The 19,199-nt window shown below is 38.5% G+C and overlaps 1 protein-coding gene across 1 annotated transcript in view; it reads right to left on the bottom strand.

Moving 5' to 3' along the window:
* Positions 1 to 9,237: 9,237 nt before the first annotated feature.
* The window catches only part of KLF13 (KLF transcription factor 13), a 32,270-nt gene continuing 22,308 nt past the window's right edge, over positions 9,238 to 19,199 (bottom strand). Inside the window, exon 2 of the mRNA XM_059823989.1 lies at positions 9,238 to 9,546. Within this exon, the coding sequence (XP_059679972.1) occupies positions 9,254 to 9,546 (293 nt within the window). The 3' untranslated portion in view covers positions 9,238 to 9,253. The remainder of the gene's footprint in view (positions 9,547 to 19,199) is intronic.

Here is a 19,199-nt window from a genome sequence, read left to right on the forward strand (position 1 = left end):
TTAACCATTTATGCAGTGGTGAAGGTGTACTTGATTCAAAAAGTGTATACCGAACAACATTGTCAGTCTGTGCCTTGTTTCTTTTCCACTTAGAGGCTTTGAGTGCTTTCAGATCGCTGACGTAAAATGCGTGTGTGGTGGAAGGGGGAGGGAGGAATTTCTCCCTTCCCGTTGCTATTGTGTTTTGTTATGTTTTGTGTCAGTTCAGTTTGTCTCCAGGATCAGAGAAATGACTCAGAAAGTTATTTCCACAATAGGAGAGCATGGGAAAACACAAACATTGGTCTCTTAAAGATGCACAGTCCTGTTTATTACGCATTGATGTGCCTTACCTTCCAGTCTGCTGGAAATGCTACCACATGAGCTATTTTACTCCTTCCTCTAGACCCCCTTTTGGATTTTGCACCTTAGCCTTTCTTTTCCTCTCTAGAAAATGACATAAAATTGCCCTATACCTATACCTATACCCTATACTCCTTTCTCATTTTTCTATACTTCCCCCTCTTTACCTTACCGTCCCCATTATTGCACCTTCCATCTGTTTCCCACATTTTTTCATCTCATTCCTCTTACTGTGCTGCCATACACCTGAAACTCTCTCTCTAACCAGCACCATCTCTCTTGTCCTTCAACTGCACCTTTTTTCTCATCCACCCACTTAGCATACTGCACCTTCCCTCTGGGAGATGTCCTTGGAAGAACACTTGGAAGAACACTTCCTTGGGAAGAACACTTCGGCTAGCTCTGAACAAGCCAGCTTGGGCAGTGTAAGCCTTTGCAACCCTTTGGAGCGTAGCTTGCAAGTACTAGTGCAGCAGGCTCAGACCTGCTGCAGTGGGCTCGGGCAGGCACGTTTATCCAGTGATGCGGAGAAGAAACATCAGCTCAGCAGAAGCCTGCCAGCAACGGCGTCTCAGAGCCTCTCTTAGCCCAGTCCCTGATGCCAACCCCTCTTTTCCTGCTGAACAAATGTTCCAGCTAGTGGGAGCCAAAGATTAAATCTAACTCCTGCCAGTGCCAACCAGGTAGGACAGGTTGATCCTTTATTTACAATTATGATGAGGCAGCAATTATACTCTAGAGCTGTTTTCTCTTGGTGAGGTAGAGTTATTACTAAGCTCAGTGTTAAGGTTTTGTTAGAAGACCTTTGGGGCCGTTCTTGCCTAGAAGCCCACTCATGTTTTCTCACCTCTCTTGTCTTCACTCTTTTTTTTTTTTTTCCTCCAGACTTGTTTAATGTAATCTTGTTCTCTGAGTTGCCCAAAGCACAAATCTGGCTCCCAGAGCCAGTGTTCATTCATACTTCCCTATTCCACTCTTGCTGCTCAGATATCTGGACATCCAGACTCCTCCCACCTTGTCTGGTGTATGGATTGAGAAATCTATTAAAGTAATCCCTCCCTCTCTCTTTATACTCTTAGCTGTACCAGCAATGCATTATAGCTAGCTAGACATGTATGCTTGCCAGCTTGAATTACTGTTTGAGTTAGCTCCCTCCTCTACTGCTCTTAGAAAAGCTGATGTGGTCTCTGGTATTTGGAGATGCTGCCTAGCTTGCTTGCCCTGGACTTCTTTAGGAAGCCCCATGCGTATTCTGGTGCCATATAAGCCTTTCTGGTCAGCTGCTAGAAACACTTGGCTTCTCTCATTGTCCTCACCTCTTTTTTTATTTCAATCTCCATCTTCTCTCGCTTTTTTCTCTGTTTCTATTGACTGTGCATTTATATTTATGTCATTTTAATCTCTTGCAGTCAACTAGCAAAGCATGCCATGGGAATGGTTCCTTGAAAAGCTGGGGCAATGAAACTTAAGGTGGACTACTTTGAAGCCAGAAATGATACATAGGTAAATATAAATAGGAAAATCCTATCCTAATTCTAGCCATATTATCGCTTCTCTTCTGAACTGATGGACTACTGCCAACTCTGTGAACACTTCATGGCAAATGCTGAGTTACAGGCAAGACAGAAACCAATACATTTAGCAACCCAAGAGGAGAAGTTTCTTTTGCAGATGAGAATGTGTTAACATACATGTTTCAGAGTGTGGGTGTCTGGGTGGGAAAGGCACATAATATTACAGCACCAAGGCAACAACTGCACACTTAAACTGAAAAGGCATATCCTTTTAGAAGGATTTTTTTCTCTTTTCATTCTTCTAGAAAGTTTAGAAAACAATCTTTGATGGCTCTTCTGTTATCAAACATGAGGCGGATACTTCATGTAGAAGACTTCAGAAGTGCTACTCTTCAGGGCCTATTTTCACAAACATACAGTGCCTAGAAGTATTGTGTAACCTGTTATTTTTAAGAAACTTAAGACTCATTCCTTCAAAGAAAAGAGGAGCAAGAGTCTGTATCAACTTTCTCCAGCATCAGTGAAGAGACCCTTCACCAACTTCCCCCCTAGCACAGTGAATTCAGATAGAGCGAATGGCCGAAAAACTGCGTAGCGGCAGAGGTTAGACGTGTCACGCCTTTTCTATAGGAACAAACTAGCAAAAAGCAACTGGACTTCCCAAGCAGCTGCCTAGCCTGTCTGTTCAAGGGCGAAAATTGAACTGAGAACTGTAAATGGGGTAAGAGGACATCTCAGGAAGCATTAAGGGAAAGACTGCCAGGGGTAGGGATATTGGTTACTTCAGTGGATCTGAAATGGAAGAAGTTCAACAGACAGACTGATACACAAGGTCTGCAAGGGAACTTCAACTCACTCAGGTATTAGATGGTTTCCCAGGATTTTTGCCTGAGGATCCTCACAACCAGAATGCTTCAGAGAGTCCTCTCCCTGGGATTTCCCAGTTACAACACAGACATTGAGAATAAGCAGTCAGAGGCCAGATAATGCTAATGTTAGTAGAAGAGAATGAAACAAACCTGTGGTTTTCTGCTGGACAGAAGCATTTCATCTTCTGTTCCTGTGAGGGTTCACTAACAAAAGAGTCAGGGCTATCCACTGCGTGTCCAAAGAGTATGTTATTCTCAGATAACAAGCCCTTAAATATTGCATTAACATAGTTAAGCATTTATGTGATTTAGCCAGTTCCTTTGTGTAAAATAGCAGTTCATCATAGACAGAGACGTACAAGCCAACTGGCACATGGTCAGAAATAATGAAGAGCACTGACAGTTCAACACTGTGATCAATACATGGGGAAACCTGCTATTAAAGATAATAGCTCTCCAAGTTATTTGCTCTGAACAGTTTTCATGACCCCTGCACAAGAAAATGTGCTAATTTTGAAGTAATTCCCAGAATTGCCCCAGCTTAGTTAGCATATTTTAGCTCTGATCTTTCAACAGTAGTCCACTGTTTTAAATTATTTTTGCAATCAGTTATAATGTTCTATATACAGATATTCATTATAGGGCACAAAATTGTTTTCCTAGGGGTGTGGTGTTACTTGCAAAGGGGGATAAAGGCATACATCTGCCATTGCCTCATGTCTTTGAGAAAGTCGCTTAAATCTCTTGTGTTTCAATTTCCTCATCTTTAAAATTGGGAAAGAACATTTCAGGGTGCTGTGAGATTAAATTACTACTGTTTTGATAGGACATTGCCACTTGTGGGAATGATACCAGAAATTTGCAAAGAACTGGGCTTTGAAAGAAAGGATGGTTGACTTTCTGACCTTTAAGTCATGCATATTAATCCAATAACCATCTTGTATGGAAAAACACAGTATATACCAGCTTTGAGAAAGGAATTTCACTATGCAACTATAAAATACTGGTTTAAGCAGAGGAGAGTACAAAACAAACATCACAGAAACTTTCTCTCGATTTAAAAAAAAAATCCCATTTTAAACAATAGCACTGGGTGAAATTTAAACAAAGATATCAAACAAAATATCAAGCCTCAAATGAACAGCAGAAATATTAACAATTGATGCTTTTTAACTGATGCATAGAGAAGGAAATTAAGAGAAAACCAATATTTCATAATTACAAGTTTTATTTTGGAAAATGTAAACGTCACTAACCATGCATACAAGTTAAGACAATATTTTACAGTTATTAATTTTCTTCCGTTTTCCATTTTTTTCCTTTTTTATTGTTGTATAGGACATTATCACAATATATAATCTATGCAGTACAAAATACATAAAAAGTTACAGCAGAGCAAGAATAGATGAACATATAACTGTACAACTGTAATACTTCAATGTAGTGATTTAAAGAGTTGAAAAGTGACCCATGGAAGCATTCATGTGCTACTGATAAAACTGTAGAAGTGAAGATGACACCGGTAAAATTATAGTTCACCAAAGCCAGAAGTATATATGTAAACAAGTGCACACTTACTGGCACACATACTCTGTCACCCACGCAGGTATGCGCTTGTGGAAAAGCACGTGTGTGCGCACACACGTCCCCCAGAATGCATATATACACCAGTAACTGCAGCTGTAACCAGAGATGAAACTCAACCACAAATCTCAAAAAACAGGTTCAAACTTTCCAAATGCAATGGCGTTTGGATCTAGGATTTTGGTTCAGACCCATCACTAGTTATAATGAAATGGATACCTATTTTTGCTCTGTAGACATCCCTTCATTATTCAGTGTGTAGTATATACACACTGTTGTGTATTTATGTATACATACGCGTACTATACAATATACACATATATATGTGCATATGCTTCTATAAATCCATATATAAAAATATTTATATATATAAAAAACCTATACCAGTGGATGGGCTTTTGCATTCTATATTCTGGCTTATGGGGTAAACAAGTATAATTTGGTTATTTCCTTCTGCCTAAGGCTATAGCTTTATCCCCAAAAGAGTTTAAAATACAGACGTTCATCATGCCATTCACTGATATAGACTATATGTTTAGCACCCAATGCACAAACAGATGGTGTGATGGAGTAAAAGAGCACCTGAAAGTCAGTTTGTAGGCATCACTTGATGAAAGTAGTAAATCAAATGGCAATGAAAAGGCAAGCTTTAAGTATGCAGAGTTAATTTTCCTTATTCTTTCTTCACAAACCATGTTCCCCAAAACAACAATGTACTTGACACAGTACAAATTCTAGAACTCATGGCAAAGAGCTGGAGAAAAGCAGTTGTGAATGTGAATAGCTAGAAACGAGTAATCTCCTCACACAGCCTTTTACTGCCTGGCTGCATGAAACACGGAAAGCGCTGAATGTCTGGATTGAAGGTAATGAGGTTTTAAAGGTGTACAGAGGCTCTTGTAGCTATAAGTTACTGCAAGGGTTAATGCAGTAAAGAGGGTAGGATACAGGTGTTACCATAGAACAGAGGCTTCTGGTGACTTGTATAAATATATACCTTTGCTGTTATGTAATGTAAACAGATACTATGCATATATTACAAAAGCAAGGAACAACTAATTTGCAGATATAAACAATACTCACAACAAAATCTAGCTGCCAGGAGTTTACCAGGACTGCTTTCTAAGAAGCAGGATGAAAACTGAATTCATGTGGCCATTAATGTACTTTAGGCCTTTGCACAGGATGAAGTTAATGGAAGGGGTGAATGAGTTTAAAAGCATCTTTAGTTTCAGTTGAGTGGTAGTAGTGAAATGATGATTTTAACTTGCACCCATTTCCTATAGCAAGGCAGTTAAGCTCAACTCTTAGAGAAGAAGCTAGAATCATGGCTGGAGAAAAACAAATGAACTTTCAGGGCTTTCTTAATAATAAACCTATTATTATATTCTAAAAAGAAAAAAAAATGGGGCAATTTTGTAGTTTGTGGGGATTCACCTCAACAGATTGCCTGGGGAAAGGAGGAGGCAGATGGAGAGATGCACACTCCCCCAAATGGAGGACTGTGAAGAAATCTACACCTTGCCAGAGCAGTGTTTCCTGAGCATGCAATGTTTGGTGCTATGCCAGGAGATTGTTTTAGGTTACACCGCTGGGTGAAACAACAAAAGGGTAAAAATCTGAGGTTAATTTGGATAAGCACTCAGATTTCAAAACGTAGTTTGAGCTGTTCAGACTTCTCATATCTGCAAAACTCAGGAGGAACAATGATGAGAATGGAGTCTTATAACCTTGCTGGTGCTTCTGCTTCTTTTCTAGCATCTAGTAGGTGCTAGATGCTAAAACCCCCAAACACTCTCTTTCCATATGAAAATATTAAGAGAAATTTTGTTCACATTCAGTTTTGGAAACTATTAGTGGTTTGGAATTCATCATTTTACCCTAAAGCTATCATGTATTAAACGGAGATATTTGAAACTCTAGCTAGGATTTTAAAACACAGTAATTTGACTGTCAGCCTAACACACTCTGAGGTATTTACAGCTAAGATGTAAAAAAAAAAAAGTTTTAATGACAAATTTTAGAGAATTCCCTGAATGTGTAGCTATGTTGGCTATATATAGTCTCATAGCCTTCTCATTAGATGAACTGGCTGAACTGGAAATTCGACTTTGAACCAATTTTTTTTTTTTCCTGATTAATCTTGGAGAATTATTAGTAATCTCTATTAGTAATACCTATAAAATGCTTACCATTTGAGTTACAGATTACATAGTTCTTGTGTCACTCAGAATAGGTTGTCCCATAATCTTTATATCCCATAATCTCAGTACTAATAAAACCTGGAGTAAATATTCTTTCTCCAGACTACTAAAACAGCTTGTTTGCAATGCACCTACTGATTCATGCTGAATTATGCCCTAAATAAATGGACTGGAGTGGCTCCTTCTTTGCTAAAGATTAAATGATGCTCTTGTTGGAAAAGATGATTTTACAAGAAACTGAACTTAGAACATGAAGCCTATAATTTTTGCTGATACTTGGTTTTCTTGATTTTTTTTTTTTTGTTTTTTTCCCCCCTGTATTCCTCTATTAAGATATAATGATAATGAGAAATGTGTTCATGGCTTGTTTTGAAGTATGCACACAAGACACAGCTGACTTGCAGAATTCCTTTAGCTACATATCTTAAATGCCTCTTTTCTAACTACAGCACAAGAGCACTTTTAGCAGTCACAGAAATGATTGGAATGTGAATTCCTGTTACCCGAATTTGTATCAAGTTGTTAAAATTGGGTATCTCAGTAGATGAATTTGTTGAAAAAAAGAAAAGAGGAAATCTATGGAGGCAAACAGATCTGGCCTTCCCCTAACTTACAGTGGTTAGGCAACACATCACACAAACCCAACAATATTTGTTGTCTTGTAAAAAAAACCTTGCGATGTTATTTCATTTTCTGTGAAATGAAACAGTAGAATTGTGCCTTACATAACTTCCAATTCAAAAGGGGAAAATTGTGATTTTATAGAGGTGAAATCTGAAGCAAATGAACGTGAAAAAAATACTGAAATATCTGCACTTTGAACTGTCTTTAAGTATTTATCCATACCACTAATAGAATGCATAGTATTAGGAATAATGTACATATTATGGAAGTACCTATGACACTACTTGGAAATCTGTATTAGCCTCTCACAGTTAATACATGGTACAATAAAAACTTGCAAAATTGGATCAATGCAAAGCAGCGAGTAAGATACAGGTTCATTTAGAATGTGGAGGCATTCACTTGATATCAAATGGCAGGTTTGGCATAGACAGTTTCTTTTCACCATGCTACACTTAACTGCATTTATACCCTACAGTAAAAACAAGAAAACCCCAAAAATTTCAGAATCAAAAGGACCTGAATTCATAATATGCACCATCAGACCCAGCCAAACCAAGGAAAGTGTATTTGCTGCCAGCGAGGTTTCCAGTACATCACAATGCTCCTGGTCTTTTGCTGTATTTTCTACCATATAAAACATAAAAACCTACCTCCTAGTGCTCTATCTAGTGTCAAATATTTGAAATTTATTGAAAACTAGCGAAGATTTCTTTTTTGTTATTAAGCAGTTATTCAGAAATGAGAGCACCTTACTTTATGCTGGTATGTGTATTTTTGAGAAACTTGTAGTAGTGATGAGTTAAAATGTCATTTTATTTTAAAACTTAAAAATGCGTATTTTATTTTTCCAGTCAGAAGATACCTTATGATTTTCGCTTCCTTTTATCAATGACCACGATTGTGATGCAACAGGATACAGAAACTATGTCTTAGCCAATTTGTCTTGCTAAGATATAGCTGTACAGTAGGTAAGTACCTTGATAAAAGTTTTGCTGGGCATTGGTTCAGCTATGCTATTTCCATAGTTCATTAAAAAAAAAAAAAGGAAAATAGAATAAAGAAAGTTGTTCAAGTCAGTGTGGTTTGATTTGAATATTCTGTTGGTCCCATACTGAATAGGCAGTGCAGACAGCTTAACAACTTGGAGAGAGTGACAACAGAATGTCTCTGAGATTCCATGCCACCTTGCAATAAAGTGTTACCCAGTGTAAATATGTTTTCTCGTGAATTAGGTTATTTACTTAAGGCATCTTGTTTAGAATTTTTTCTCAGAATTTTTACCTAGCATGGAACAAACAAGTTTATCAACCTCACAGAGATTTTTGCAATAGGAAGTTGGTTTTGGAGCATCTTCAGCATGAAGTGAAAAGACGGCTTGCTACCAAAAGCAGAGGGCAGCTTGAAGAGAGACAAGACTCCTGTTTGGACGCTCCCCAATGTAGGTATATAATGAGGAAAATAAACAACAGAAGAGTCTGGTACTACATTCCAGTACTGGTTTGGTTTTTGTATTGTTTGTTTGTTTGTTTATTTTTTTCCCCAGTGTGTGAAAGAATCTAACAAAAAGCTTCTGAGTGCAAATGTATTTACAGAGTAAGGCTGCGGTTAGGGTGTGTCTTCATTGTAATTATTGTGTAACATAAATATCCATCCCTGAGAAAGTAGAAGGGGGACACAATCCAACACAGTTGATTTGCAAGTGTACGTATGCTCATGTTGTGCAATCCGGTTTTACAAAACTACTTTGACGCCTGAGGTGAATTAAGTGGGGTTTTTTTTCTTTTTTTCTCATTTTCTTATAAAGAATAATCAAGAGGATCTGTAAATGGTTGCAAAATGTATGAAACACTGAGACAGCAGGAGTCACTAAGTGGAACATGTAAGTCTGTCTGTCCATGAGGTTAGCATAGCCACTTGTGTGGTTGGGTAAAGAAAATTTGACTGGAAATTGCAGTGGGAGGCAGCTATTTACTGATTAAAAAAAAAAAATGGGGTAGGGGGTGGGGGGGGAACTGAAGAAGGGAAGCGACAGAGTTTTTTAAATGTGTGCAACACAAACAAGACTCCACGTTAGGTATTAGAGGCAAAGTGCTGACATCCAGTGCAGGTAGGTCTACGGGGAACTGGCAGGGCTAATTGTTGGACTTGAGGCATCTGAGCGGCTGTAGTCACTGACAGACCCTGTTCTTGAGCTGCTTCCACTTCGCCTCTTGAGCATGCTTGGGTGGAAATTGGCATGGCGACGGGCATGCTTTGTCAGATGGTCGCTGCGCATGAAGCGTTTCTCACAGAGAGGACAGCTGAACTTCTTTTCTCCAGTGTGAGTGCGGTAATGGCGGGCCAGCTCATCCGAGCGAGCAAACTTCTTGTTACATGCTTGCCAGTTGCATTCAAAAGGCCGTTCACCTGCAGGAGGCAAACATGGCATGATTAGAAGAGATAGCAATGTCTTCCATGTTTTTCTGTATGCAAAAGTTAGAATAAAAAGGTTGGGAGCGAGGTAGATGCCACTTGGCACTAATGGGATGGAGAAGGTGTTACTCTGGCAGAGAGGAGGCCACCATGGTATTCCAACCCATTAAAAAGTACTGTAAATCAAACTGGTGATACCTTACTTGATAACTGGATCTTCAGGAATGCTGGGCTCCTGATCCTTTCATGGATATCACATCTCTTGTAGTCCGCTGGACTTTACTTCTGGACTTTGATAATATCTGTACTGAGCTTTATAGAATATTCACTTATTCCTCCAAGCTGTCCCTATGTCTGTCTGACTCAATGTTGAAGTTCGGAAGGTGTAACGAAGTCTCTCTCTTCAGCTATTTCATATGGTGAAAATGCAAAATGGCAATTTTGAGGCAGTGGATGTGAGGCTCTCACCTTGTATTCTCCACAGCCATGCCTGTGTTGTCTGCATTTGCTACAAGGCACTACGGTTTCTCTTGTTCACTGCCTTAGGTCTCATTTAGAAATGAGGCAGGGAGCACTGTATTTCAACTGGGAAAATGTGCCACATTGAAGGTAGCATCCTTCTATCAATAGCTAACCTAAAAACCATGACCTCTTACGCTTAAGGTAGGACCAGTGAGCTCAAAGAAATAGCATTCTGGTGACCTGCTGCACTTCTCAACAGATCTCAGACATGGGAAATAGGTCTCACAGGGCCAGATGCCCGTGCCATTGCATGGCTGTGTTGGAGGTCTGCACTTGTGCATTGTGGTAGATGTGCAGCCAGAGAAGCTCAAGCACTGGAGGCAAGCACAAGTCGCAAACAGAAGTATTGTTGTTGGGTAGATAGGTATCTGGAATATATTCCCAGCTTCATCACTGATGTGCTGCATAGCCTTGGGCAACTTGTACGATTTGTTTCCATCCTTAGTTTCTCCATTTGTTAAAAATGAAAACATCAAATCATGAAATGTGCTGTCTACTACTGTATATTGGTTTGGTTCTTATTATGACTGAGTCTGAACATCACATATTCTTTATTTGTTATTAATCTAGAGCATCTTATTCTTTTGTGATTATATGGACTTAGGTTTTTTTGTAGTTGTAATTTTTCTAACTTCCTACTTGCACTAATCTTAATCTTTCTAATGCTGAATAGCCACTTCAAGAGGCCCAGAGAGTATAAAAATTCTGTGCCAAAATAAGAAATAAAAGTTGGCCACACACTGCAGCAAATAGGAAATAAATAAATAATTTCGCCTCCTGGAGAAATTCAATACATCTTAATTAAAATTGTCTGATAGCAAAATTGACCCCAGCCAGCCTTCAATCTAAACAGCCAATAATCTGTTTTAAATTCACAGATTTGGCCATAACATTTATCTCCAGGATCTGCTTAAGAGGCTCCTGCTCAGAAAAAGAGACTTGTGGGTTCTTTTTCCCTCTGTTTATGAAGCCTCCAAGATACTTCAGCCAAATCTCAAATAGCGTCTCAATGAACAGACAGGCAATTCTTTTTTTTAAATAGGATCTTGTTCAAGTACATGGAGTAATTAAGTGTCCCTGGTGTTTCCTTGATTATTTAAGAGAAAGACGAAGGCTCATTAGACCAATTCTTCTCAAGCATATTTTGTGAATTTCATTAGTTACACATACAACTACAATGCATAATGCAATCACAGAAGCATTAAGGTTGGAAAAGACGTTTAAGATCGTCAAGTCCAACCATCAATCCAACACCACCATGCCCACTAAACCATGTCCCGAAGTGCCACGTCTACACATTTTTTGAACACCTCCAGTGATGGTGACTCCACCACCTCCCTGGGCAGCCTGTTCCAATGCTTCACCACTCTCTCAGGAAAAGAAATTTTTCCTACTAACCAGTCTAAACTTCCCCTGGCACAACTTGAGGTCATTTCCTCTAGTTCTGGTTGTATCTGTACACAAGGGAGATTTTTATATAGAGAACCATGAATGTCACCTCCTAAGCAATCTGCAAAAGGTAGCTAAGACGAACACAAACGCTTTCAGTTGGCTTCCCCTGAACCAAAGCCTAAAAAACTTGGGGCCCCACAAATATTTTATGAATAAAACCACCAAGTGGTTTAATGGATATTGTTTTGTCGCTTAAAAATCTCCATGCAAATCCATTCAATGTCCTCCTCAGCCTTCTCCTGCAAACTGTCAGGGACTCATCTCTCAGTCTGCTAACAGAAATGTGAAAGAAATGGGAAACATACATTTTGGCTGTGTTTGTCATGTATCCAGTCGTCTGTTGTTAGATATGCTCCTGCCTGTGGTGGGACATGCCAGTCATCCCTGCTGTGTGACCACATTCACTACTCTTCTCCCTACGTTTTGGTCATACAACAGATATACTTCTATGAGGACTTCGGGATCCTTGGGAAGAAGGGCAATGAGACATGGTCTGAGAGCTGGATCTGGCCTGCAGAATCGACATTTCTCATCCCTGAGCTATGGCATCTTTTTTTGGTAAGGCAACGGCCTTTGCATGTTTCTATTGCCCAAGTTAATTTTCTCTGTGTTTGTTTTCATTACAAATGGTGTCAACAAATGTTCTTCACTAGAAGGACTGCTCCATGAAATGACTGCTTTCAGACAAGGAAGGCAAGAGTTAACATGCAATGTTTTGCTTCTGCTGTTGACAATGCCATGAAGCACAAAGAAAATGGTACCTTTTCTGCTGATTAGTTAGCATGGCTAACAGCTGCTGTTTTCTATGTCTAGCATTTGCTAGCCAGCAGTAGGCACAACAGTCCAGTTCCTAATGAGAGAAGAGGTTCTGGAGTGGGATTATGTCAGAGCTGTGTTATCCAGCACTAACAGTCAGGTGATGAAGGTTCCTACTCACCTGCCTGATTTGATGTTGTTGATGATGGTGGTGATGATTTGTGTGCTAAGCCAAAGAAAATGTGGCCTTTCTTCCACTACTTCTCTACTGTCCCCTGTTCTCCTCCCTCCCAGGAACTATTTTTTCCCCTCAGTCCTCCCTAGTCTTGATTTGCTATCTTCTTGGTAGTTGCCTTTAAGTTTCTTGGCTAAGTGGTTTTCCCCTCGATGCACTCTCTGACAGCTGGCATTACTCTAGTAGTGGTAGTACGTTCTCTAGAGTGCCTCCCAGCTTTGTTGAGGTTTAGCAGTACCTCGTCAAAGAAAAGCTGTATTGTGAGGAAATGCTGGATGCCTTGTGTGAAGGTATAAGAGTCATTATTATTCATAAAAAATTAGTACACAGTCTGAAACAAAGTTGCTGCGGGCTATTAAGATGAGACCTAGCTTCTGCTCCAAAACCACACGTGGAAATTCAGTGTCTGTCATCAGTCTCATCTCTCAAACAGAAAGGATGTGGTTTTCTCTGCAGGTAAGTTATATAAATGTCCTTTTACCGGCAGTAAAGCAATCAACAGAATGAGAGATTATATGAATTGATTGCCTAATCTCATCAGGGAACACGCACCCACAGTACAACTTTCTTGCATAAGCAGTAACCCATGGACATGTTGTACTCAACAAAGAGCTTTCACCATTAAAGTGGCTGTACACAACACAATAAAGATTTTGAGCTCCATCTTAGGCAATGCTGAAGTCAGAGTTTTACCTTTATACAATGACTGCAGAATTTGATCCTATAAATTAATGTGAAAATGTTATCAAATATCTTAAACAGGGCAGGAAACATGTGAAGCATGTGAATGTGTGTATGGAGAGTCTTAATGCTATGCCTTGGCAGCGGCAGTGTTTTTGCGTGTTGTGAGCATTACTAGCAGGTCTCAGAGGTAAGTCTCCAAAAGATAAAGATGCTTGAAAATAAAGGAATCAAAAAGCAGCTCAGGCTTCTTTACTCTTCAGAGAGGCAGGCAAGAGATGCCTTTAAAAGCTAAGGAATATTGTAAAATTTTAATTTTTTTACAATTTTAAATAGGTTTGGATTTCCATGTTCCAAATCCCACTAAACTGAAACCTTTCTAGCTCTTCTGCCAGAGCATATGATATCACATAACTTGTGTTTAGAGTTACACAAGCTGATGGAAAAACATCGCATTCAAGAATTAAGTTCAACTGATCTTAACTGAAAATTACACAAGCAAGAACATCTTTGGCTTCTTCCTGAACTCCACCCAGTCCAAAAAAAAAAAAAAAAAGTGTGTAAAGCTGCATTAAGAAACTTGCAGTGCTCACTGCATAAAAGTACATGGGATCTGCAGGTGTACTGACTTCTGAATTAATTTCAGTGGCACAGATATAGCTACTCATGCTGCTTATATTGTCTGCCAGAGCAAACTGCCAAAGGAACCATAGAGTTGCCTGGGCTATAGAAACAGCTTTACAAAAATGCATCTCTCTTCTCTTTGGCTGGAAGGGACTCAGAAGCAAGTAGAGCCAGCCTGTTCTTATAATAAAGGTCCTTTGTATTATTCTGTATTTGTCAATTATTATACATATTGAGGCAACTAAATGTAGTTACGGGAAACAAAAACTACAGAGATGGTGGAACCAGATCTGATGTCTACTGAGCTTGATTTGTACCATACTTTTAATACACTCTTGATTTTACCCCAATCCACATATAGTTTTAAGGATCCTTTCCTGTATAGTGACACTCCTGTACAGACCCTGCAGTAATCTGCTCCCTGTTTCACCAATTCATCAGTATGATATCCAGCATTTGAATAGCAATTAAAAATGATACTAAGTACTGTGTAGGCCTGAGCATGCTTAAAAAATAACCTACTAATGACTGAAATGCCAAAACAGGTTGAGACACCTGTGATATCAAACATTTTCAGAATTACAATGAGAAGATTAGGCAATTGTATCTGAACAATTTGAAATGTGATATCCACAGCCCTACAGATTAGAGTATTATTAAGTCAAACCACGTATTGGGGGCTCTTTTTTTCAATTTAACTTATGTAGTAGCACTGCACGTTATCTTAGCATCTTCAAGCATATGCCAAGGCCATGCAGTAACAATGAAATTTGTATCCTGGGAATTCCATGAATGCCTGCAAAACCAGAAACAGAAAGCCAGAAACAATTTTCTGTGATCTATAATCTGTTCTGCTGCTTTGCAGAACAGCATTGTATGCTGTTACAAAAACAGACTAGAAACCTGAACATGCCACTGGGTGCTATTCTTATATTTCTACATTTTCATATACATAATTAAGGGTATATTTGGAAACACAGATCAGCAGGCTGGGTGGGGAGGATGAGGGGCAGACATTTAAATAGAGATGTGACTGAAGCAGCCTTCCTCCAAGAGAGGAAATGCTATCCTGGGAAAAAACATTCAGCCAAGCAGACTATGTTTCTTGAGACTGGCTGTTATTTTAAAAAAAAGATAAAAGGTCATCCTTCAATAGCACTGATATGTGTTTATGAATATTTTCATTTCTGTTATTCTCTTGTTTAAAAACAAGCCCTTTTGCATAGCCGAAAAAACAAGCCCTTAACCTTCTGAGTGCAAAACAGAGAATAATGCATAGCTTTGATAGACGAATGGTGGTTTCTTTATCAAGTTACTTAAAAAGGGATCAAAAAATTCCAAAGCCTAACAATTTCAAATTCCCATAAATTGAAATTAGTTAGTTTTAAATTAATGATTTTGGGGGTGACATTTCATAACCAAACAAGCTAAATGCAATTGTGTTTTTTGCATCCGCTTTTGTGTGTCTGTCCAAAAGCTTTTGAATGTCTTTGGCTACCTTCAACCATATCTAACAGAGGTAGAAAATTCATCAATATTAAGCTTGACTAGTTCCAGGAAAATAAGAAAGTTTTAGTAATGTTCTCAGTGAAAAGAAAAGTTATAGGGTGAATTTGACTGTCATTAGATACCAGAAACCCTATATGGGAGTGTGATATGAATGCCCAAATCCAAGAAAAGCTTCAGTCAGAGTTCACATGTTAATCAGACACTGGGACATAACACTCTGCCAAGCCCCTAGGACACACAGCAACAAGAAGCTAGGTTGCATTAGTTCCTGCTGACAGAAGCATGCGTGTTCCTGCTATTTCCATTATCTGTGATGTGACCTTTTTTTGGAACTGGAGTTCTCAGTTCCAGCAGGCTTCAAGTACAACCTCACCTTAAAGTGTGGGCATATTTATTTTATTCTTAACAAATCCAGCCGTTAAATTGATAAATTATTGTGTCTTATGTTTTCTGCATGCACAGGAAACTACTACTGGGCTGGAGCTGCAACAGCTACCATAATATCCATTATTTAAATCCTTGGTTTATTTTCTATACCTTAACATTTTCATTGAGTTATTTAGACATATATGAGTATTTCTTGAAAGAGGAATTTCAGGCAGTAAGTTTACATTTTAAGTGAATGTGTGTTACTGTTTGGTCTGGAGGTGCTTGTATTGCTCTATCTGGGAGCACAGATTACACCATGTGACTTACCTGTATAACCACAGCTAACTACAACAACTCAAATAGCAAATGACGAACACACATTCAGATACTGTAATGATAATGGCTACAATGCCAAAGAAATATACATAGTGCAAAATTCTTCCCCTAGCCTTAATCACAGTCAGGTCCACTCAAAAACCAAAATAACTGATTTGGTATGTTCCATGCAGCTATCTGGTCCTTCTTAAAAATATTACCACTCACTTTCACAATAATGGAAAAAAAATTACATTTTTTTTTTTAAACAGATCACATTCTATCAGTTGTATTCCAGGCCTTTATTCAATAATATCAGCCAGATCTTAACTCTCAGTTTATAATAATTTCAGCTAATTTACTGTATTTTTATCAGCCACATTTGCTAGTCTTTTGTCAAGGCAGAATCATTCTAGCCTTTTTAGGCTTTTTTTTTCCCCCCCATCACGTAATCTTTCTGTTGTCTAAAATATGCATTCCATGGCTTTACTGAATGCCTTTTCAAACTGGGATGCCCAAGCTGAACTGCTCTGTCTGTATGAGTTTCTATATCTTAGCGCTTTTAAAATACCCATGTTTTTTATCCTGCATTTTTGCACAGTGAATTAAGAATCTGAAACTTGAACCTGTGTTATCTTTCTTTACCAAGTCATTTTCTGCCTACTCCTGACTCCTGTTTAATTCTCACTTTATCTCTGCTGAAGTGATCACTGTGTGTTCAGTACTTTAAGCTCCGTGTTCCACTCCCAGCTAAAGCCTAGTTCCAGACCACTTCACATAAACCACCAGTAAGTAGCTGAAAGAAAGTTACATTCCAGGATCTGGAAAATAAATCTTAAAGCAAATTGGCTTTAAAATTAAATGGACATAAATTTAATAAAAAGAAATATTGCTACATCCTTTGCTAAGGTTTTGAATGAAAGAGTGAAATAAAGGCTAGAGCTATGTGGATAACTTATTTTCTGCTCAATTAAAAAATTAAAAAAACTTTGAACTGCCGACAAATTCAGCAAACCAAGAAGATCATAGTATTTTATTTTTGGTTGACCAAAATGTTTTACTTATTTTGGGGTGGTTTTTTGGTAACACTATTTTAATTCCTTTAGCTTTGGGGACAATTTGCAACACAATGATGATGTTCATCTTAAATGAATCAATGAAACACACTATCACAACTTTTCTGAACTATTTGCGGAGTTTAATTGACATATAGTTCTCTTCTTCATAAAAGACTACTTGTCAGTGAACAACTGTTCGCCAAAAATATAGTTTCTATAGTTCTCGCTAATAAAGAAATGCAAAGTTATTAATATTCTTCGCTAACATTTCTTGGCAGCTTTTCCTCCATGAAGATTAAATGTCTGACATTTTTATTAGGTGACTAACTGGAGATCTGATCTTCTAAGGGAACAATTTCATTTGTGTTGTCAACTTCCACTGGACTCCCCATGTTTATAAGCACAAGGGATTTTTCAAAGACAGCCAACAAGGGCAGGCTAACCAGCCAAGCGTAAGGACCATGAAAGTCTATTCTCCCTTTCACAGAGAAATCTTGGAATAGATTTTAGATCTATGTTGAGAATGTGACTGAGAATATGCCCTCTAGCACTGCAGCGTGGCCCAAGGAGTCTTAGGTGATTCCCTACAGTGTAAGTACAAGAAACTTAATTTTCCAGTATTATGCTAAGCTGCTTTGATTTCCTTGTACATTTGTCCTCCTGAGACATTTTGCAAACTGTTGGTAAGTGCTGCAGCTCTTCAAAACGCTGTGTCTGAGTTTTCCCTTCAAAAAGTACAAAGATGCACTATTGGCATGGCAAAGAAGCAACCAATCCGAAGTCCATGCCAGAAAGATCAAGCATATTTTCCAGATGTATGTTTTTGTGATCTTCTCTAGACTGATACAGAGTGTCACAGTTCCATGGATACACAGTGAATTGCATTTGATTTTCTTCTCTCTAGCAACATTTACATTGTAGTCTCTCTCTCTTTCTCTGTAAGGGAGCACTCCAAAAATTAGGTAATCCTGCTGGGAAATTGAGAAATTAAATTATTTCCCATTGATTGAAGACCATAAAAAAGTCATAAAAAACCCCCTCAGGAATTCCATAGTTTGCAATTCACATTTGTGTCTGTAGACCTGAGCACTGAGAGTCTGATGCTACTTGTTTTACTTCACCCTTGTACTAAGATATGTAACACTTGTCATTGCTAATATTGGCTTTCTCCTCTGCAGTTTGTCACTTCCTGAAGAGTTCATACTTTGTCTTCTCCCGTCCCTACACAACCCCTCCCTATCTTGTATGTTCCTTCCTCTTTTGAAACTACAAAAAAATCACTTGCACTAGGCCAGGGGCTTGTGAAGCTCTGAATTCAGTTATACAGACTACATCAAAACTGGGACTGTGTAAACATAGTTACATTTGTGTGTGTGCTAAATATGTTAAAGAGTTTTTCTCTTGAAACACTATCAGGTACAAAATTGCTAAGGTGAGTTTAGCCATCAAGATTCCTTCCTTTTATGATGGGGTCTAGATAAATAGACACAAATCTTTTAAATACATCCTCTCTATTAGAAGTAACAGAAGTATTTAAAGCTACTTTAGCGAAGAGCCTGAATTAGCTGAATAAAGCATTGAACCAAAGGCGCTTTTATAACTTTCTGAATAATTAAGCTAGTCATATGCTCACCACTTAGGTAAGAATGTGTGCATCTGCCGACTCAATTTGATGCATCAGTAGAATCCAGTAGAATAGAAAAGCCAGTAGAAAGACAACTCTGAAATTAAAGGCTGAGAAAGTGAAAGTGAGGGAACAGAGATACATGTAATTTGTAAAACACGCCTATGGCTTAAAGATTCCTCATCATTCTTCTAACCAAGGGTCACAGGCTATCTGCAACTACTAGCAAAATGAAAGGTGTTCATTTAGTGAAGGTAGATGAGGGCATCCTTGTCTTTGCTGTCCTCCCCAGCTTCCCATCACAAAGCTGCTAGCACCCATGACAAGAAGATAAAGAAACAATATTCTTGTTGGTATCTAAAGCACTGAAATTTAGCAAAACAGCTCTAAATATCTTTATACATATACTGCTGAGATTCTGTGAAAATATTTAATGCATCATACCTGATTCTCTCCTTTCTCTTCTTTGTAAGTTATTTCTAACAGTAAGACACAGGTGATG

This window comes from Gavia stellata, chromosome 13 (genome assembly GCF_030936135.1).
Source record: "Gavia stellata isolate bGavSte3 chromosome 13, bGavSte3.hap2, whole genome shotgun sequence".
In the NCBI taxonomy this organism is placed as follows: domain Eukaryota; kingdom Metazoa; phylum Chordata; class Aves; order Gaviiformes; family Gaviidae; genus Gavia; species Gavia stellata.